The sequence below is a fragment of the Daphnia pulicaria genome, chromosome 7 (genome assembly GCF_021234035.1).
Source record: "Daphnia pulicaria isolate SC F1-1A chromosome 7, SC_F0-13Bv2, whole genome shotgun sequence".
Lineage (NCBI taxonomy): Eukaryota > Metazoa > Arthropoda > Branchiopoda > Diplostraca > Daphniidae > Daphnia > Daphnia pulicaria.
Window position 1 is genome coordinate 3,906,005 of NC_060919.1, and position 22,536 is coordinate 3,928,540.

A 22,536-nucleotide genomic window follows, 5' to 3' on the forward strand; every position below is an offset into this window, starting at 1 on the left:
AAGTTAAGGTTAAAATTTAGGGCCTAATATTTAACAATCAGGATTTCTGTTTATAAACAAGACCTTTATTTTAAACTTTTGGATACGCCAATAGATTGGTTTTTCCCTTACGGTAACACAAAACTGGAAACTCAAAGTATGTAAGCACTTCATTCGCAGTTAAACAAAATTGAACTTCCATCAATGGATAATCTATGCAGAAAATGGGTTGATCTGGCAAGTGCTCATTCCGAAATCGAACACGTTAACGAAACCACAACGGCCTAAATGGTTCTTGGATGTGTACGGGGCACGTCCACCGGCTGATCCTGTGCATGTAGACTGACTGATGTCACTTTCCCATCCAGCTAGAAATATGAAAATAAAATCATTAACACAAACAAAGATGCAATATTTTCGACAATAATTTGGTTTACCTCCGTTGGTAAGGAAGGATTTCACTTCGAACCATCCATTTTCGCTCTGGGAGCAATCCATATCAAATTCGACCATCCAGTAATGGTCTCCCCAACTGTCAATTATATGGTTATACAGGGGGCGATCATTTACATACGCTTATTCAACCAAAAATTATTTCCTACGCGTTAAGGCTTTGATATCCGGGGCTGGAAGCCGAGTTCGAGGTCCAAGCCAAAGGAGTTCCTTCGGCAGTTTGACCCACATAAGATCCTTGTCCAGGTTCGGCTCCGTACCAATCAAGTCGACTGTCTCCGGTGCTCCAGCTGTTGTACTTATCGTAATGGGAACTTGCCCCCAATGATTTCATCTGTAAAAAAAAAAAGTCTTTTATGAAATTTCTTATCACTCATTCTCAGTAAAACCATATATACCTGGAAATCTATGGCGCAAGTGGAAGTGATGTCTTGAGTGCATCCAGGACGAACGGTTGAATCGATTCCACCGCGGATGAACAAATCTTGACCTGGGGCCGTCTGTTTCTTTACGAAGACCACTGTCCGCTGGACACCCGTCATGGGAGGAAGAGTCGGACCAGTTGTAGTCGGAATGGTTGGTCCTGGGGTACCTCCACCACCTCCGCAACCACCAGCACAGACGGCCAGAATGGGTTCTTCGTAGTTGTCAATTGAGATCTGCGCCATGCCATCTGCTCCGACTTGAATGGATGATGCGCAATCATCGATGATGTTGCAGTAGCTTCCGGCGGGCAAACCTTAAGAGACAAATTTGAAAAATTCGTTTACAGTATAAATAAAATATTTGGCTTGAATAAAACAAGATTTACCTGTCTGAAGACTCTCGGACATGGATCCTTGTTTGGCCATGGCGAAAAATCCTTTATTGCCGCGGGAGAATGCCACCGCATTACCGTTGTTCCAGTAATTCTCCATTGAGGTACCGACTACGGCGTTACGGAATTCAACCTATCAATCAAATTGATTAAAGTTATCAAAGAAAAGTAAAACAACACAAAATGAATTTACCATTTTCTTCATGACGTTCCAGCGATGCTCGCAAACCCATCCGCCACCGCAACTGCCATCACCGTTAATGATAACATCAGCCGTGCTAATTGAAGAGATATAAAATATATTAAAAAATGACTAACAATTAATGGCACGAAATACTTCATATACCTGTAGCCTCCGTTACTTGGTGGCCCTTGGTCGGTGTTGGTGAAGTAATAGCTGCTCATTATCCGCGTGAATCCGTAATCCTGGGCCAGGGTGTAGGCAACGGCCTGTTTGTAATCGCGCGGGCTTTCGTGCGTGATGACATTTCCTGCCGAGTGTTCATACAATAGAGTTAATATACGCCTTTGTAAGAAGATTACAGAGTATTCTGGACCACTTACCGCCTCCTCCGTGACCGCGCTGGTTGTCGTGATTGTCGGTGAAGATAAAAGCCCTGTCAGAGCGGGCCATGCCCCATCCGTAATCGATCAAATTGCTCAGTTGTCCGTAGTCCTTGATACCCCAAGCGATTTTGGAGCAGTAGCGGAATTCAGTCACGTATCCTTTTTGCATAAAATATTCAGAGCTCAGGGTTAATTACATTCAAGGGGAAAAGCCGCTAATGTTATCATTTAATACCTGTGTTGTAGTATTCGTCGACTTTGATTGCTCTGTTGATTTAATGCATCGAAATAAACGAAAGTTAATGAAGAGTCGAGCGTTTGTTAAATGGAAATTCTTTATAGTCACCCGTCGTTTTGATCAATGACTTCCTGGAACACGTAGAATTTAGAGCCCGCAGGGAATCCCTGGTCTGTTGGCAAGTCGGTCAATCTAGAAAGAGTAGCCGAAATATCCTTTCAAGCAAAGAAAAGATCAACATATTTTAGTTCAATTAAGCACTTTAGGCCAAATTATGTAACCTATACCTCGGGCCACATGTGTTTGGCTGCGTCAATTCGAATTCCAGCTACTCCGATCTGGATGAGTTGATTGAAATAACCGGCGACTTTCTCACGGACGTAGTCCAATTTCCCGTACAAATCAGTCAGGCCGACCAGATAGCAATTTCTCACGTTGGATGGGTTACTGTAATCGTTGACATTGCCTTAAAAATCATCAAATCATTAGAACGCATCTAACAGAATTTTGAATGATTTCAGAAATATTTACCGTCGCCAGAAGGGCACTGATCACGGGGCGTAAAATGCTCAGCACTGTAAGGAACCCCTGGAAAATCACGAGCATCACCGTTAGCGTTATAAGATGACCCACCGTCCGCAATTCCAGATCGCCCCGTTCCGGTCATGTGATTAACAACAGCATCGACGTAAATCCTTCAAAGAAATAATTTGATAAAATTTACGATTTCGACGGTAGCTTTTTTTTTTTAATTCTTGCAGTAATAACAGTAGAAAATAAAAACTGACCTGACGCCGACGCTATTACAACGGTGAACCATGTCAATAAACTCGGCTTCGCTACCCGATCGGGAATACAATTTGTAGCTGACCGGTTGGTAGCGCTGCCACCAAGGGTAGTTGTTCTCTGGTAAAATGACGTGTTCCATAGGTGGTGATACCTGCACAAAGTTTTGGATATATTAAGTATTTACAAAGACACCCAATGTGACAAATATTATGGAGTTGTCATCTCACCTGGACACTGAAAAAAAAATGAAAGTTAAAATTTATGAATAGGAAAAACTTGTGAAGTTCTAGTATCAAATTTACCCGCAAAATCCAGCTCCTGCTAAGTACCGTTCGCATTCAGCGGCGATGTCTGTCCATTTCCATTCGAAAAGATGGACCATGACCTGCTTGCCATTGCAATTGGGATCGAAAAAAGCCGAGCAGTAGCCTGCCAGCCCGAGGAATAGCAACCAACGCATCATTTTTCAAACAAATAATACAACTATTGGTAGACAATCAAATTTACGAAAGTAATGGATAGATTTATTCACACTAGAAATCGGATCGAGCCCTGACATGCGACGTCACTGGCTGATCGGCGAGTTGTTTCTTTGGCTAACAACATTTCTCGTGCCCTTATTTATTGGAATTGAATTCCCCACTCCTCTCTTACTTTCTGCTATCTGGTAACCAAACTTGTCTTGTCAAGTTGCAAGTTTCTTTGTGTCTACAACTGTTTTATCACGTGACCTTATCGGACAGTCTAAGTCCTTGGGTGTGGTGCGGTCCAAAATGTTAAAGTACGTCGTCTATAGATGCACATTGGCACAACTGAGGTGTAGGCTCGACCACTTCACACGTAGACGACCTGCATAGTTCACACACGAAACTTTAGATAAATATTGACACCAATAACTTATGTACAGTAACTATACAAAAAACATTTTGGCGTATGACTACTTATTTCAAAAAATATTCAATTTAAGTTGGTGTGTTACATAAGCGAGGAAAATGTTGTTTACACTCACACATACAACTATTTGTTTTCTTTGTCAAATTGTTTCCTGATAAGAATTGATGAGTCTATAATCCACATGTCTGCTGACTGGTGGCTTATCTACGTTTCATACATAATTGCGCAACGTTTGCTGTACACTTTTATCGTGACTGCAATTTGACAGCTACTTCTATTAAAATGTCTAATGTCACTTTGATTGATTCGATTATTCAAAAAGGAGTGACGACGCAAATTTAAAATCTTCTCAACATTAAACCGAGAAACTTGGAACGCTTACCTTGAAAGTGGATCCAAAGACATTTCCGGCATTATTCTGATTTATCCACATCTTTTAATTGCGTGATATCAGTGCAGCAACAAATCTGGTAGAAATGGGCGATTTTATACCGTAATCGTTGCCCCTTGCCGCCCATCCTAGTTCCGTTCCGACTTTGGCCTTAACGATCCGTTTCACACGCAGATCTGCGATCATTTCTAGTGGTTTGATCCATACATCCGCGTAATATCTTGATCTGAATGTGTTTGAAAACAAGATTTAAAAAAAAATCGTTATTTTCTCATTTTTAGCGTCAGATGGCGTTGTTACCCTGTCGAACAGACAAATGGTCTGTGATTTCAGGATCATGTGTTGGCCTTTGGGTGGATGGACGAGCCCTATAACTTGACGGGATTGCGCCTGACGTTGTCCAGGCCTGGACGATGATAGCCTCATCTCAATTTGCGTCGGCGTCGTTGGCCTCGTTGGCCCTTCGAATGATAGGGTTTATTCGGGGCTGGTGCAACTGATGGCATAAAAAATGGCACGGTACCAGCGGGTCCGCTGCGCATCGATAGCAAAGATGCAGACAATAAAACACCCAAATCAGTTTAGATCTTTAGTCCGAAATTGTCCCCATCCGCCTTCTGTTTTCTATACTCGATAATTTTGACATGGTTCTCCCAGTCCTTACCTGCCTGTCAGAATATGAATATTTAAAATATAAAAAAAGAAACACCTATTTTCTGTGATGTATTACCTTACTACCTTAGACATCTTTAACTCGCTTAAGCCTCACTTACACTAGAGGTTTGTTAAGCCATTAACCTTTTAATTTTAAGAAATTAAGCTTTTAAAATAAAAGAATTTAAAAAAATTACATTTTTTCTTTTAAAATTTTTAAGCAAGCGCGGCATTAGAAAAAAAAACTTGAGTTAAATTCTTTGGGGCAAGTCAGATCGATTATTATTGTAAGACGTGGGACACTCTTGTACGCCGTAGAACTCGAATGTTGGCTACTGCTGTAATAGACCGGTATGAAAGATGACGAACTCTGAACGAAAAAACCTTTTTGTTTTATTTCTTTCTGAACGACATTAAAATACCCGGCAACTAACTCGGCACAGGAGATGCGCTGCGAGCTTTAATGATAATAACGACGCTAAAGGCTGGCGAGAAAAGAGTTCGACACCTTGTCCCATCAATTTCTCGAGCTTTCATTCTATAATTTCTCCACTAGCTTTCATCTAGAAAATAAGAAATAGGGAAAATTCGCTACAAAAGCAATGCGAGAGCCAGGTATTTAATTTAATTTTTGCTTGAATGACCAATTAGCGCTAGATGGCTATAGTTGTAAAGGTCATCTAGTGCGACAATCGACAACTAATCCATACCAGCAGCAGCAGCAAAAAAGCGTGATAAGTAAACCCCTTACTTATTAGTTGATACAGAAAACAGTGAAAACACTGAGATTAATGTTGAATCTTTCTGTCGATTAGTTTTCACTATTTTGTTTTTAAACATCCACTCGGCTGAAATAGAACCAACTGACTGCCCAGTAGCCTATTAGGCATACTGCCAAGAACTGAAGAAAGAAAAACCACCTAAAGATTTCACCTTTCTTAAGCCCCAAGTTAAAATCTAGAACCTAATCACGATACGAATCAAGATTTTAATATGCTGAGGCTTGTATTAAGGACTTAAGGTTAATGTATTTTCCCTTTATAAGGAAACCCAAAACTAAAATTTGATCCAAAATAAACAAAAAATGATCTGGCAAGGGCTCATTCCTAAATCGGTCCTGGGGCCACTCTGCTGCCTCCGCAACCACCAGCACAGACGGCCAGAATGGGTTCTTCGTAGTTGTCAATTGAGATCTGCGCCATGCCATCTGCTCCGACTTGAATGGATGATGCGCAATCGTCGATGATGTTGCAGTAGCTTCCGGCGGGTAAACCTTAAGAGACAAATTTGAAAAATTCGTTTACAGTATAAATAAAATATTTGGCTTGAATAAAACAAGATTTACCTGTCTGAAGACTCTCGGACATGGATCCTTGTTTGGCCATGGCGAAAAATCCTTTATTGCCACGGGAGAATGCCACCGCATTACCGTTGTTCCAGTAATTCTCCATTGAGGTACCGACTACGGCGTTACGGAATTCAACCTATCAATCAAATTGATTAAAGTTATCAAAGAAAAGTAAAACAAAAACAAAATGAATTTACCATTTTCTTCATGACGTTCCAGCGATGCTCGCAAACCCATCCGCCACCGCAACTGCCATCACCGTTAATGATGACATCAGCCGTGCTAATTGAAGAGATATAAAATATGTTAATAAATGACTAACAATAAATGACGCGGAATACTTAATATACCTGTAGCCTCCGTTACTGGGTGGCCCTTGGTCGGAGTTGGTGAAGTAATAGCTGCTCATAATCCGCGTGAATCCGTAATCCTGGGCCAGGGTGTAAGCAACGGCCTGTTTGTAATCGCGCGGGCTTTCGTGCGTGATGACATTTCCTGCCGAGTGTTCATACAATAGAGTTAATATACGCCTTTGCAAGAAGAGTACAGAGTATTCTGGACCACTTACCGCCTCCTCCGTGATTGCGCTGGTTATCGTGATTGTCGGTGAAGATGAAAGCCCTGTCAGAGCGGGCCATACCCGATTCGTAATCGATCAAATTGCTCAGTTGTCCGTAGTCCTCGATACCAGAGGCGATTTTAGAGCAGTAACGGAATTCAGTCACATATCCTTTTTGCATAATTATTCAGAGCTCAGGGTTAATTACATTCAAGGGGAAAAGCCGCTAATGTTATCATTTAATACCTGTGTTGTAGTATTCGTCGACTTTGATTGCTCTGTTGATTTAATGCATCGAAATAAACGAAAGTTAATGAAGAGTCGAGCGTTTGTTAAATAAAAATTCTTTATAGTCACCCGTCGTTTTGATCAATCACTTCCTGGAACACGTAGAATTTAGAGCCCGCAGGGAATCCCTGGTCTGTTGGCAAGTCGGTCAATCTAGAAAGAGTAGCCGAAATATCCTTTCAAGCAAATATGTTATTTATTCATCAGGTATTCAATCAATTAATTCAATCAACTAACCTCGGGCCACATGTGTTTGGATGCGTCCATTCGAATTCCAGCTACTCCGATCTGGATGAGTTGATTGAAATAACCGGCGACTTTCTCACGGACGTAGTCCAATCTCCCGTTCAAATCAGTCAGGCCGTACAGGTAGCAATTTCTCACGTTGGAAGGGTCGTTGTAATTGTCGACATTGCCTTTAGAATCACGAAATGCTGCGCATATTAACGGAATTAAAAATAATTTCTAACAAATATTACCGTCGCCGGAAGGACACTTATGACGGGGCGTAAAGTGTACAGCACTGTAAGGAACCCCTGGAAAATCGCGAGCATGGCCGTTAGTGTTATAAGTTGACCCACCGTCCGCCACACCGGACACACCCATTGGGGTCATGTGATTAACAACAGCATCGACGTAAATCCTTAAATGAAATAATTGGATAAAATTTGCGATTTTGACAGTGGCCTTTTTTTTAAATTCTTTCAGTAGTAGAAAATGAAAACTGACCTGACGCCGACGCTATTACAACGGTGAACCATGTCAGTAAACTCGGCTTCGCTACCCGATCGGGAATACAATTTGTAGCTGACCGGTTGGTAGCGCTGCCACCAAGGGTAGTTGTTCTCTGCTAAAATGACGTGTTCCATAGGTGGTGATACCTGCACAAAATTTAGGTTAAATACTAAATTAAAAAAGGTTTCCAATGTGAAAATTGTTGTGGGTTTATCATCTCACCTGGACACTGAAAAAAGAAAAAGAAAAAAGAAAAGTTAAAATTTATGAATAGGAAAAATTGTTGACTAGCATCAAACTTACCCGCAATATCCAGCTCCCGCTAAGTACCGTTCGCATTCAGCGGCGATGTCTGTCCATTTCCATTCGAAAAGATGGACCATGACCTGTTTGCCATTGCAATTGGGATCGAAAAAAGCCGAGCAGTAGCCTGCCAGTCCGAGGAATAGCAACCAACGCATCATTTTTCAAACAAAAAATACAACTATTGGTAGACAATCAAATTTGCGAAAGTAATGGTTAGATTTATTCACACTAGAATCGGATCGAGCCCTGACATGCGACGTCACTGACTGATCGGCGAGTTGTGTCGTTAGCTTACAACATTTCTCGGGCCCTTATTTATTGGAATTGAATTCCCCACTCTTCTCTGACTTTCTGCTATCCGATTACCAGAGTTGACTTTTGTCAAGTTGCAAGTTTCTTTGTCTCTACAATTGTTTTATCACGTGACCTTATCGGGCAGTCCAAGTCCTCGAGTGTGGTCCAAAATGTTGAAGTACGTCGTCTATAGATGCGCGTGGCCACAGCCGACGACCTGCTTTGGTTCACACGCGAAACTTTGGATAAATATTGACACCAATAACTTTGATACAGCGACTACCCAAATAACATTTTGACGTTTGATTATATAACGTGATACCAGCTCATTTCGTTTAAAATCCGTACTAGAGCTAGTCAAAGAAAATTCAATTAAAGTTAGTGTGTTACATAAACGGGAGAATTGTTGTTGGGTTGATGGGAAAACAAAAACTGTTCTTTGCTCTCATTTATTTATAACTATTTGCTTTCTCTCTCAAATTTGTTTTTTGATAAGGAATGATGAGTCTATAATCCACCTGTCTGACGACCTTTCATGCACAGTTGCGCAACGTTTAGTGTACACGTTCGTCACGACTGTAATTTGACAGCTAATTCATAATTAAACCAATATCATTCCCAGTGTGATAAACGAATGATCGTTTCCCTTTTTCCAAGAGCATCTGTAGAGAAACGATCGAATTAACAAATTAAGAGCAAAGAAAGTCTAGCAAATAAGGTGGGCGTGAAAGGAAGTATAGGAAACTTTTTTCCGGAAATGAAAATCCCAAAATAGATCATTTTCCGAGAAGCGAATGGAGAAAATGTTTGATTTTTTCTTTTCAAATTAAAGAAAAAGTGAATTACGTTTGGATTCGACTTGTGTTTTTCCCCTCCGTTAGTAGAAAAGTTCCCCATCATTTATGAACTTAGTGCAAACAATTACCCCATCAAACCGGTTCGACATTTCTTATCACTAAAGTCAATCAATATTTGATGTCTGAAATCTTAAAAGATACAAATTTGTGGCGCAGTTTAGAATCCATTTGTTACGTATTAATTTTAATGTTTATATTTTTTCAGCTTTTTAAAACTTACTTATTTCGGGTTGCGTCGTGCTGTGTAACTACCGTTATAGACTCACTGAACGATCCTACATTTCCTAGAATTCCAAATGAAAAATTAAGATTTAATACTGGAAAGAAAAGAAGAAAAGATTTAAAATTTAGTTCGTTGTTAACAGACTTTTAGCATAATTTGCTTCATTTTAACCAAAATACTTTTCCGACCAACTCGCTAGATGTCATGGAGAGTTGCATCCCGTTGGAAAAAAGGGGGCTTGACTTGGTATTAATGGTATATAGGCCTAAATTAGACCTGAGGAAACGGACAAACGTCCAACATCCAATTCAATCCGTTCAACATTCCCGTCTAATCTTTTACCCTCCCAAAATAAAAGCGGGGGAATTTTCCCAGGAAAGAATGGCCAATTGGTCGGTATTGTTCCAGTAAATCCTTGGTTAATTGTCCCGCCTCTCACACTATAGAGGAGCCGACTGCTGCTGCTGCTGCCGGGCAAGGCGGGCGGAATTAGTCGAATCATTTCCTCAAAGGGAGGAGGAGTAGCTAGTACATACTCCACTCCGCTCATCACCACTCGTTTATTCTGTATAGCTCACGTCTCACGGGCTTTTGAAGGTCACGCCGTTTTGCTGCCTACTGACCCATGGCGACGCAAACATAGCCCCGAGTTAAACTCGCGCATCTTCTTCTTTTATTCACGACACTCTCCCGCATCGAGTTGCGTGTAGAGTGCTGCACCTGCGCCCAGCCCATGATTACACCACAGCAGATGGCCATATTATTGATGCTGTAATCAATAGGCCTACACCACCACCACCACCCACTTGCCCAGCCCAGCAGAACATCGGTACAATAATGTAAAAGAGAAGCCGGACGTCTAGATCGAACTATAAGGCACGGTCTGTTGGAGCAGCGGAATTCCGACCGGGCAGCTATCCCCCCCCCCCCCCATCACATACATAGTGTACATCCTAACCTATAAAGCGTAATCTTTTTCCTTCTTCTCCCTATACCCAACTGGGAATCAATAAGTCGTTTGATTGCGAGAGAGAGAGCCCAGCGCTGACATAAGTTTCCATCTATACGTATATCCCGGCCCGGCCCGGCCCATCTATATACTGCTGTACTACCAGCACACCATCCCAGCAACTCGGCGACGACGGTGCCTGCTGCTGCATATAATAATCAATAAATTTCAAACGCCAACAGCCCAGCTCTCTCCTTGTTGTTGCAGGCGCACGGATAGATATGTAGTACTAGCATGAAATTAGACGTTGTCGTGACTTGTATGGTACCTGTGTCCTCCCAGGTTAAAATAAAAATTAATTCATTTAAATGTGATTTCAAATTGATTGTTTTTTTTTTCATCTTCCTGGAACTGTGCACATTAGGTGAAAGAAATATAAAAATTGGATGGGTGTCGTCTAAATAAGAGCCGACGTGAAAAGGCGAGAAAATTTCGGAAGAGATTCAAATTGCGTCATGTATAATTCGATTTCCCGCCCACCCGCCGACAGCTTCAATAACACCTCGGAGTTGGCCCCCCCGGAATTCCGATAACTGCATTCGATTGATACGGAAAGTGTCGTCGCTTTGATCCACAGTCTCTACGTATATGGTATTATTATGCAGAGCAGTTCCTCTCCTTTCGACATGTGAAAGGATATAATTGATTGAATTCAATTAATTTTCCAAGGCAGCCAGCACAGGACGCTGCACGCTCTCTGACGCGCGGGTATTCTATTATTCAAAAGGCGCGCGCTCGCCAACATTCCACGAATTGAGTACACAGACAGAACCACCACCTCCAGCTAGCACACAGAAGGGCCTAGAAGTTTCCACGGAAATCTTTACGGCCGGCGCTTTGAACCGCGTATTATTGTTGGAAATGTTTCACTTGCGCTTCTATACTCTAGTCGCTGGAAAATCACGCACATTCCCCTTTACGACGACGGGCAGGGCCGTGGTTCTCTCGTTAAAGTTAAAAAGTTAAAGATCCAACCCACTCAGCACCCGAAAGCAACGGCGTACTGTCTAACAGGATCAGCATATCTGATCAAACACATTTGAAAAAAAGGGGGCCTATCATTTGAAATAATGTCCATCAAACTACAAGTCTATCAAGAGCACTTGAGACTCTTGATGGCGTGTAAGAGAAAAAGGGGATCTATAACGAGTTGAGTCGCCATCTATTACAGCATCTCACAAACATTTGATTCTTTTTTACTCTGCTCTGCTCGGCTCTTTTCGTCTTGTTGTTTGCAGCTGCTGCTCTCCATTCTGCCCGTTTGCGTTCAAACGCATTAAAGTCAATCGTGCGGAATGGCAGCAGCAGCAGCGGCGGCACAAACTTACGGACGAAAATCTTTGTTCCGCGATTGCAAACAATTCGAACGACGCTGCTCTCTCTCTTCTTCTATGTGAGCTCACAAGAGTTTTCCCAATTAAAACTGCTCCTCTCTTTGCGCTCCAAAAAATAAAATTACAATAAAAAGTTTGGCAATTCAATTGATTTCGATAATCGAATTTTCACATTCAAACGGCGTCCGCCATTTGGCGCCCAAATTGATGGCGGCAAAAAGATTTGATTTTCAAAAAAAAAATGTTCAAATCGTATAGCGTAATGATGAGATTGAATTCTATTTCGATGTAAATGCACAAGAGTTAGTGTTTGAGTACTACTTGCACATGGAAATGATTTGCCATAGCTCGAGAACGTGTCTGAGCGTTTTTGACGAGTGTGCTGTGCTTCTGGCTGCGACACTTTGTGTCTGGCGTTCATTAGTCGTGAAAAATTGCCAGCAGAGAGTCACACTCAAGTGACTGATGATTGCCTTTCCCCTTCGCTATACTTTTGAGATATTAAAAATAAAATGAAAAAGGGAAATCCAATTTCATGGCTAAATTATAAACTTTGTTGTTGTTTCACCCCGGGAAATGAATATAATACAGAAAGTATAGCAAATCGATATGCGTCCCTCCCAGCGTGTGTTGTCGCCCGCTCCCCGGCGAAATAAATGCCATTGTTGAATCGATAAAAGGACACAATTTCCCAGCAGGGAAAAATATATCGAAATTTAACATAGAAGAAGTTATACCGTGGCGGCCGAATTGCGGGATCGTTGATTGAGCAAGCTGTGGGGGGAAAAAAAGATGCCATTTGATTGGACAAGAAATGCCCGGGGTTCTTCCGGGTTTATTGATGATGATATCAGCTGTCTCGACTAAAGAGTGTATAGACCTGGATGTGTGTGTGCACATCATCATCAAAAGATAAAATATCGTCAGATGCTGCTGCCCCTCCCTATAATATGTGGATGTGCGGGTGTCTACATAATAATAATAGACAGCAGAGAATATTATTATGACTGCTGCTCGGGCTATTAATCCATCACGGCCGTCTGCAAGTTCCGTTCTAGATAACCAACCGAGCTCTCATGTGTCCGTGATGGCCGTGGCGGAAATGCTGCCTTTTGTGTGATGCTGCGGGAAAAAAAAAGAAAAAATGCCGTGGCCACTTCACGTCCGACATGGCAGTTCCAGCCAGCCAGCAGATCCATTACGGAATCGGACCTAATTATTATTATTACGATGTGATGAAATGGGCCCCACTCTTTCTCAGACCATTTTTATAGCTTTTCTCATTGCTTAAAGTGTCGAAAGTTTTAACATTTTTGAAGGCTTGACCTTCAGTCGTTCTGACAATGAAATTTTTTTAGTGAACCCTAACTGAACAAACAAAAATGGCAAGAGAAAAACAGTTCCAGTCAAAGTCCTAGCTCAGGAATAATCGTACTCGGTGACTACGTAATAATATGTGATAAAACGCCACGGTCAAATACTGGAAAAAGGAAAAATAGAGATCAATTTTGTCCTACCTTTAAGCCTGGGAAATCCACAGCCAGGCATCCACAGATATTTAAAGAAATGGGGAAGAAGAAGAGATCCGTATAACTCGAACGACATCACGGCAGTTTCTCCAATGGAATGGGATGATGTTTATCTGGAAATGAAAAATAAAAATTGAGTTACGAAAAATGTTGACAGAAACAACAAGTAAAGAAAAGTTGAAAATGAGACAGTGGGTATACCCTAATTGTTAATAAACAGGAGAATTGAAGGTTCACATGTACTGCATTTGTGCAAGTCATGAATAATTGAAACATCTAGCGGGTCACAGGTTAATAGAAATAATGGAAATCATTATACCCAGGCGATGTTACTGAGATAGTTGGTGATGTCAGGTGAGACAGACAGGCTGATGACAGACTCGGCACAAGCAGAACTGCAGCACATCTTGTAGTTACGATGACTGGCTCAGTCCTCAAATCTGCACGAAAGAAAAAAGTTAGATAGTGCAAACTGCCATTCATCGAAAGAGGTCTTACATGCCAGTCAGCAACTAACATTTCACATATTTAGAACAGGTTTAACTTAACTATAAAGCTCTCACAATGTTTGCATTTGTAATTCTTAGTTACACATTTACCCGCCAAAAAGCAACGAGTGGAGAGCATGGAGAGCCAGTGAGCCAGGCGAGTGAGGCGACACCTGAGTGCAGTGAGTGCTAGTATTCTTAGTTTAATGGTTTTATTTACCCGGTATTCTTAAGTGTTATCAACATGGAGTGGAGAGCAGTTTGGAGAGTTTACACGACGACCACATTTTTCTAAATGTATTTGTTGGGCTGTTTTTCGTGCATCCACAAGTGTGTGTACCGTTCCCAGAAAAAGTGATTTGAAACCATGGCCTGTTGGAAACAAAAGAAATAAGCAGACGACACTAATATTCTAATAAATTCTTAAGGTATCGATAGAAATTATTAATAATCGACCCCCCAAAGAGACAATAATGAGTTCATTATTATTTATCAGTTACGAGTCACTAGATATTGCATTATTATTCGCCACAGCTAATTATTATCTATCGTAAATAATACCACATATAATATCCTCTAGAGTCTTGATCATGTTCCAGCATTTACACCCGCATCAGCAGTTGGCCACAGGTCCCACCCGTAACGGAATCCAGCGGAGTAGTAATTAAAAACATCACGTGTAACCCTAGACGACGAGGTAGATTCAATTACACCTGTAGTCCACGTATACATACGTTCAAATTATTACATGTACAAAAGTCTGAGAGCTTAATTTCTAACTGTTAATTGCCATCATTAGGTGGAGTCTATATACAATCCCCATAGATAAAATGGATATTATAGCTACCATCAAGCTCAAGACCGAACTAGATCTATCTTATTCTCAAAAAGAGTTGATCCGCTTAATTCGCCTTATATTATAATATATATATACGAGCTTAATTGCTTATATATAATACGATATAATATAGGCCACTGTTTGTGTTGCCCGGCTGTCGGCTTTATTATCTTAATAATAATAATACGTGGAAAAAGGTATATCATTATCGATCGATTCTTCAATATAATACAAGTCCCTGTGTTTAATATCAAGCCTATTTCTAATATCTAGGGTGGGATCGAGTTGGCTATCAAAATAGATATTGTCTATTATATATAGTGTGCCATCTATATAACAAAGAAAATATGCTGGGCTATCTAATATATAATAATTATAGTCAAGATTAAATCGAGCGCGCAGCAGGAGAGCAGTCTAAGCGTCTAGCATACCAGCATGGCCAGCAATATTATTAGAATTGCTGCTGCTACTGCTGCTGGAAAGGTCGTGGTTGTTTGACAAAAGACGGACCGCTCTCTCTCTCTCTCTCTCTGGTATGATGGACATTCCGCCCAGCATGTAATCAAACCTGCGCAGCAGCAGCTGCAGCTGCTCGTAACTGTTTAATACATATATACATCCATAGGTATGATATCTTGGCCGGCTTTATATATATATTGGAATTCGCTCACCATTCCTTCTCATATATATATCCTCTGACAATGTCTGCGCTGCTGTCTGCGCGCGTTCAAGAGATGATATCCCGCGTGACCCCCTTTTTTTGGGGGTTGGTTGATCAAGAATGGAATGAATCACCTCCTGCTAGCTGCTGCGTATTATGTATGTATAAGATTATGTGCAATCTAAAGAATTCAACCACCGTTTGGTCTGTTAATAAATGGAACGGGTGATAATATATTAGCTATAGATATTCCTAATGTTGGAGAGACGCTGGCCAGCAGACGGTTGTTGGCCGGTATCGATTATATAAGCTGGCCATCAAGGTGATATCGACCATTCCAAGTAGTTGCTGTTGGCCAGCCGACACGGTAGATTCTATTAGGCCTATTAAACAGATGTCGTTGGGAAAAGAATCAATTCGAAATGAATTCGAAATGATGGATGTATATAGCTATATACTTTCTATCTTATTAGATATAAATCTAAAAGGGAGAGATATAGGGCCACAGCAAAGAGTTTCTCGAGGTGTGAAATGTTCGGACGTGTAAAGGGGACAGCCGGGAAATCGCGACTGGGTTCCCATAGTGTTGAAAAAAGATGAGCCCAGCAGCACCCGGCCGGCCAGTTGGATACTGGTCCAATCCCGAGCGTCTCCTGTCGTGTGATTTATCACATCAGCAGCAGAGAGTATCTCGTCCGCATATAAATCCTGATGCGGAATGATATACGTCACGTTGGCCAGCATCCGTGCAAATTCAAACCAACTTCAATAGGCCCTTTCAACTCCAACCGTAAATAAATATTATATACATCCTATATATATATATATATTTCTCTTTTTTCTAAATAAATATAAAGAATATATGCAGCTGCTATTGCCACGCTGGACCAATGTCGATAAATCGTCTCCTCAAGGCCGGCTATTCTATATTATAAGGAGAGCAGACGGGCCGATATATTTATTTTGCTCCACTGGAGTGGAAATCTTTGTATATTTATGATAGAAGAAAAGAAAAGTTTTTGATAATTGCGCAAATGTTATTATTATTAGAAGTTGGGCTTGGACTATATAGCCTAATACCTGATAAATCTGCCCGTCAAATGATTTTGATATAATAAGAAAAGTTAGATATATATATATTTATATATAAGAGGCCGGATGTGTGTCCAGCCTAATGATGACAAGTCTCTATAGCCTCAAATTCCGCTGGCCATCTAATAATAAATAGACGTTTTTGCGGTTCCGTTTCAAAGGAAGCTGTACTGCGATGCTGCTGCCGTGGCCGCTTGTTATATATTGTCACGGACGGGTCAATGCGGGCTTCACGTTGCTGTGGCCGACCAGTGGTGTAGTTTAACGGAGCTGGCTCTGTGATTGCACGAGCCCAGCCTCCACCAAAGCACATGCACTGCCGTCACTCCCAAGACACGAAAACGGACGACAGTGCCCAACACCAGTAAAACGAGAGACCCACACACCAGACAGGGCCAAACTCGTCTACCTTAAGTCTACAGGGGGTCGTCTTTAAAGTAGAGGGAACCAAGGTGACCTTATGTCATCGTCGTCAGTCGTCCCCTTATCGTAATTTCCCATAATTGTCTGCTGATCGACGTCTGTGCTAAACCATACGCGACATTTTCCCCCTCCTTAATGGAATGATCGCCCTCGATCATCGAACTTATCCGAAGGTCAAAGATATTGGCGGCGGATTCAAATTTACTCTATGACCACGCATGACGACGCAATACGCAACGCTTCGCAGTTGTCAAATTCGGCCGTTCGTTTGACTCGCATGGCGACGACCTTTAAGGCGCAATTCTTTAATTCACAAACTAATCACCCGAAGATGGATGCGCAATGACGCTCGCGGTTCGTTTTTTTTTTTCTTGTTTGACGCCACGACGTTCGCTTCTTATTCGACAGTTTTCCGAAATCGGGTCTTCGCACGGCGCGCTGTAGCTACAATCTCGCGATTCTTGTCCTTCTTGCCAAACACTGTGGCCGCCTCTCAACCACTCTCAAACCGAGGTTCGCGACGCGCTTGGTGGCCACCATCTCTTTCGAGCTCTGTACTCAGTTCTGGGTTACGTGTTCAGCTTTGTGCTCTGCGCCCTGCTCTGCGCTCTGCGCTCTGCACGCTTGTGCTCTGCGCTCTGCGACTTGCTCCGCGCTCTGCACTATGCTCCAACACGACCCTCACTTCAACTCAACCACGACTTCGTTAAGGGTTTTTCTTTGCGATCTCGATCCGGCGGCTCCTTGGTTCTTCAACATCCGTTCCGGCACATTCCGGTTGTCACTGGCCGTCCAGCCGATTCTCCTTAGGTCTATCTCGATCGGCCGCAGGTCGCTCAGATCTGGCCCCATCACTTTCAATGTACCTGAAACAGGCTCAACAACACTGGTGTCTTTCGTTATTAGCAACTTAGGCCTACACAATCTAGCTGTCTAGCTCAATTCACACAATCTTTAAATCACATAACGTTAGGCCCACTTGACTCATACATCAACATCACATGAGTTGCGCATTTCACATCACCCTCTTCATTTCCGTTAATTGTCAATTTTAACCATGGTACTTCTATTTCGACGACGACTCGGTTATCCGGGTTATCTGCTAATAGCAAAAATGCTCTCGATACTCAACAAAAAGTTAATTTCGATTCCCCAAATCATCTCTGGTATAACGAACTTTCCCTACGGTAGTCTACGTTTCTTCTCTTTCTAAACATAGGGGGGTCTTATTCTTTACAAGGACGAATAGAAATCATACGCGCATAACGAATTTTCCACGTTGAGCCCAAGCTCATCAGTTCCCGAAAAGTGCCCAAACCCTGTGACACACTCAATCACCCAATAATTCTAATTTCTACCTCTAGCTGCGATTCCAGGGTTCAATCAAACAAATGCGAATACGATTGGAAATAATTAAGTTCGCGCTCATTCTCATTTTCAGTCATCCCGATTGGCTAGCAAAATAGTCAAAGCATTCCCTTTTTCTTTTATCAATTTTAAATCACAAAGCGTTGCACAGATTACAAAGTCAAGATCAAATACGATTGCCTGATTCGCTAAGCTACTGGTGGTTACTAATTAGGAAAAGATCAACAGAAAATAGTTCAGCGTCAGATTATCACAATTTCAAGCACGGGCAAGCTGGCTAAAAATCACCCTGAACTGTGATCAACAAGTTCGATTTTTACACAAACGCGGCACTAAAAATAAGGGTACAGCTCTCTCTCAGACATTACGTGTCGTCTCTAATTCGCCATTTCCACTCAATGCAAATAGTCCAAATACTCGGGCATCAAATAATCGCAAATTGCAATGGCCTATTCAACGATTCGAAATCCCCGTTTGCCCTCAGATCAACATTTTCAAAACAATAATCAAAATAAACTTATTCTTGGCTGCGGTACGCAGGCCATTTTCCATTGATGACTGCTGGAAGTCGCTGAAAGTTTCTCCTTCAAATCGGCGCGAATCGGCGTCACCGCGTCGCTAGACTGTTCTTCTTCAACACGTCGTCCAAAAGTCCAATCACAAAAAAGTCGTTCGAAAATTCACAAGTACCTGATCGAGCCACACGTGAAAGCATCCGCCTACCCTGCATCTCCACCAAATGTCACGGACGGGTCAATGCGGGCTTCACGTTGCTGTGGCCGACCAGTGGTGTAGTTTAACGGAGCTGGCTCTGTGATTGCACGAGCCCAGCCTCCACCAAAGCACATGCACTGCCGTCACTCCCAAGACACGAAAACGGACGACAGTGCCCAACACCAGTAAAACGAGAGACCCACACACCAGACAGGGCCAAACTCGTCTACCTTAAGTCTACAGGGGGTCGTCTTTAAAGTAGAGGGAACCAAGGTGACCTTATGTCATCGTCGTCAGTCGTCCCCTTATCGTAATTTCCCATAATTGTCTGCTGATCGACGTCTGTGCTAAACCATACGCGACAATATTACAGTTGGGGGTTATATGTGCTGAGGTATAGTATAGCCGACAAGGGCCGCTATATTTGCCAGCACGCGCCATGCCAACAGCGAAATATATAATCTGAAGAATAAGAAAGAAAAAAGTTTTTTTGTTCTGCTGCTGTGATGAATTATATTCTCCCGCATCACCCCCAAGCAGCAGCAGGAAAAAGAAAAGAAAAGAAGACGGCCTTAGCTGCTGCTGCTGGCCTTCAAGTACATAGATACACACACACATAGTTATTATGTACAGCACACTATATAGACACACACCTTGGATAGATCTTCTCTGGTTGGAGTGGAAAGTTATTGGACGCTTGCGGAACTAACTTGGCCGGGAGAGTATAAGACTGTCTTTCGACGCAATTGCTATATACCGCCGCCCTGTGCTGATGCATGTGTGCTGTGCAATAAGTTGAGCGGTCGTCGCGGTTGAGAGAGAGACCGGCAGCCGCTTGAGCGCCCTGCTGCTGGCCCAGTAGCTCTTCACAATCGTAGACACACACACAGGAGAGCGAAAAAGTTTATATAGACCGCATAATATACATATATAGAGACGATCACACCCGTGTATATATGTGTATAGCTTCGCCCGCCATTAGCCCTTTTATTTTTATACATCTATCCAACCAGCAGAAAATATATAAATAAAGTTGCCCGCGATGTATACACAGCAAACAATCTGTTTTGAGCGGATGGTTCACAGCAGCTCTTGTTTTGACGAGAAGTTCTCAGCAGCTGGATGATGCTGATGGGATTTCATTTGCAATTCAATCGCACAAATAGCAACAACACGATGCAGCAGCTAAATAGCGGATAGATCTCTGAATTAGTTCAGTCAATTTGCTGATGTGTAAAGGTCACGTATAAATAAACCATGACGTCATCAATGACGATGCTTAATATATAGATTCAAAAGGGGATATTTATATTACGCATTAATTATAATAGAACTGCTCAGCTGTGGCTTTTGTTTGGCCGTGTTGGCGTCATCATTTCTATATACAACAGCAGTTTGAGTATTATTATTATTATAGACAGACAGAGCATCCGGGCTATATAGTGCAGAGTTCTGCTGCCCTTTGATTCAAATTGGGAGAGTTGAGAGTTTCAATGATGAAGTTGACGTGCTGTGCGGGTTTGCTGCTGGTCGAGACTCGTCCTATTAGCAGCACCTACTACTACACCATCAACTCGAGAGCAGCTGTGCATCTATAATTGGCATAGAATCATTGATGCCTAGCAATATGAGCCCCAGCAGCGGAGAACATATCTACCTTACATTACATGCAGCATCTATATCTATAGCAGCACATATGTCAATGGAGATCAAAGGAATAGATATCAAACAGCTATGTATGCACCTCGGTTGAAACGTTTTGTGTCTTAACACACAGTGTGTGTATATATAGGATAGGTATAGATCTATGCGATATACGAAACGATTCCTGGTTAGAGGAATATAAACCAAAAAACACACGCCGACAAGAACGAAAAACTCAGACGTTGCATAATAATATTTGCTGGTAGGAAAAAGAACGCAGAGAAAAATCTATAGACGCATTTATATATGGAAGACAGCATCAGCAGCAGAGACACACAAAGTGTATGTATCTTGGATGTCTATAGCGTTCGTTTTGGGGGTTCGTACATAATACATCTCGCAGATGAATTGATACGCCACAGCACGTTTCACGCGGGATAAAGAAAGGACATTTGTCTGATCTATAGATATTTTTCATTTTTTGTTTGTTTTTTTTTGAAATTTCTATGCCACATTATATAGGAGCAGAGAGCTATATAGATTCGATATACACACACACCCATTACGCGCGTGTGTGTGTGTGTCGAGATAAAATATATACGACGGCAGCACAGCAGCGCAAGCGAAATGGTTTCCAATATCTTTGAGTGTGTCGCCCAACTGCAGACTCTCTCCTGTTATATAGATATACATATAAATATAATATATATAAATGTGGAGAAGAGATGGAGCATCGCGCAATTGGTCGCCGGGTGACAACGCCCTCGCGCCCGAGAAGAGAGACTCTGCGGAAATGTGACGACAGATTTATGGATTATGGAAAGCAAATGCTCCTGGCAGCTAGATACAGCAGCAGCTATATAGATAGTAGTAGTAGAGAGAGAGGGCTATATATTTCTTATGGTTATATTCGTGAAAAATATCACATCGATCCGAATGCTGTGTGCTATAGCTGCATGTGTGTCTATATCTTTTTGTATTTTTTCGCCCAGCAAAAAGTGCTGGGGCTGAACCAGAACAGGTGCATCCAGCGCATTTCCAATACTACTCTCTTCGATGCTGCGAATGCGATGGATCGATCCTTGGCTTAGATATAGTCCTTTTTTTTTGTTCGTTTGCCAATCTTGCATGGTTTATTTATCTGGAAATGTATAGTAAATATATAGCTGGTTTATAAAAGGTTTCTTCTTTTAACATCTATTGGTCACTATAGGCCTATAATTATTTATGGCTTCCTATAAATAATGGATTAAAGAGCTATATATTTTCCAGATGGACGACGTTTTTCCCCTTACGGTTTTTAAGAAAAATATATAAGCTGGAGATTTATATATATCTTTTGAGTTTCTCTTCTTTTATTCTTTAGATGTATTGTAATTCGTTATACAATTGTCGCCTTTTATATTTAAGCTGTGTATATAAAATAATACAAAGATTTATAGATTTCAAAAAAGTCTGGTCCTTGTATATTTCGGCGTTTTGGCTGATGTGAACAGTGTTGAGACATTTTTTCTGGTCTCAAATATACAAAAGTATATAGCGCCCAAAAAAGTTATATCGCTGTGCTGCTGGATAAAAAAGAAATAAGTCTATATATAATAAGAAAAGAAATTCCACATCAAAGTGTCTATTATATCTCTCTCTCTCTCTCGACTTTCTACTATATATTGTTGCTGGTGCGCCGTCTATATCCACGTTTGAAAAGGTCATCTCTCTTATTGGATCGCTCTCGGGCAAACAGAAGAGGAGCGACACAACAACTCGCAAGTCGTTTTCGCCCAGCAGCAGCAGCAGCCGTGCGCAGCAGCAGAGATATATATCTGAAAGGCAACTCTATATAGACGTGATGTTGGGCACATCTCCCGCGACCGAATATAAAAGATAGGCTCAAACATATATATACAAGGACAGCACACAATGCCATCAAAGGGAAATATCCCACGTCCTCTCTCTCCTACTTGCCGTATTACATAGAAGAACATCACTAATAACAGTCGAGATCGAATTGAACTAAAGAAAGAGAAAAACGACATATTGTTTGGTT

General features: G+C 41.7%; 2 protein-coding genes across 2 annotated transcripts; both read right to left on the reverse strand.

Moving 5' to 3' along the window:
- Positions 1–43: 43 nt before the first annotated feature.
- LOC124349509 (alpha-amylase-like) lies at positions 44–3,448 on the reverse strand. Its single transcript, XM_046800183.1, has 15 exons — positions 3,146–3,448; positions 3,071–3,077; positions 2,843–2,994; positions 2,586–2,749; positions 2,342–2,520; positions 2,163–2,269; positions 2,052–2,083; positions 1,814–1,975; positions 1,596–1,740; positions 1,443–1,527; positions 1,244–1,382; positions 831–1,171; positions 582–766; positions 417–511; positions 44–347 (listed from the first exon to the last, which is right to left on the reverse strand). The coding sequence occupies exons 1-15, from the start codon at positions 3,304–3,306 to the stop codon at positions 193–195; spliced, it is 2,109 nt and encodes a 702-aa protein (XP_046656139.1). The 5' UTR covers positions 3,307–3,448; the 3' UTR covers positions 44–192.
- Positions 3,449–5,818: 2,370 nt separating this feature from the next.
- LOC124349652 (alpha-amylase 1-like) lies at positions 5,819–8,318 on the reverse strand. The gene is made up of 12 exons (XM_046800416.1): positions 8,016–8,318; positions 7,935–7,941; positions 7,707–7,858; positions 7,457–7,620; positions 7,215–7,393; positions 7,047–7,153; positions 6,936–6,967; positions 6,699–6,860; positions 6,481–6,625; positions 6,328–6,412; positions 6,128–6,266; positions 5,819–6,055 (listed from the first exon to the last, which is right to left on the reverse strand). Exons 1-12 carry the CDS (start codon positions 8,174–8,176, stop codon positions 5,889–5,891), a joined length of 1,500 nt encoding a protein of 499 aa, XP_046656372.1. The 5' UTR covers positions 8,177–8,318; the 3' UTR covers positions 5,819–5,888.
- Between the last annotated feature and the right edge of the window lie 14,218 nt (positions 8,319–22,536).

Excerpts from the sequence above, each read along its gene's own strand:
- LOC124349509 (XM_046800183.1), bottom strand. The coding sequence starts at position 3,306 with ATGATGCGTTGGTTGCTATTCCTCGGGCTGGCAGGCTACTGCTCGGCT. Across the intron at positions 767-830 it reads CTTGCGCCATAGATTTCCAG|ATGAAATCATTGGGGGCAAG; the intron begins GTATATATGGTT and ends TTTTTTTTACAG. Across the intron at positions 348-416 it reads ATCCTTCCTTACCAACGGAG|CTGGATGGGAAAGTGACATC; the intron begins GTAAACCAAATT and ends TCATATTTCTAG.
- LOC124349652 (XM_046800416.1), bottom strand. The coding sequence starts at position 8,176 with ATGATGCGTTGGTTGCTATTCCTCGGACTGGCAGGCTACTGCTCGGCT. Across the intron at positions 7,394-7,456 it reads TAAGTGTCCTTCCGGCGACG|GCAATGTCGACAATTACAAC; the intron begins GTAATATTTGTT and ends GTGATTCTAAAG. Across the intron at positions 7,154-7,214 it reads CCAAACACATGTGGCCCGAG|GATATTTCGGCTACTCTTTC; the intron begins GTTAGTTGATTG and ends TTTGCTTGAAAG.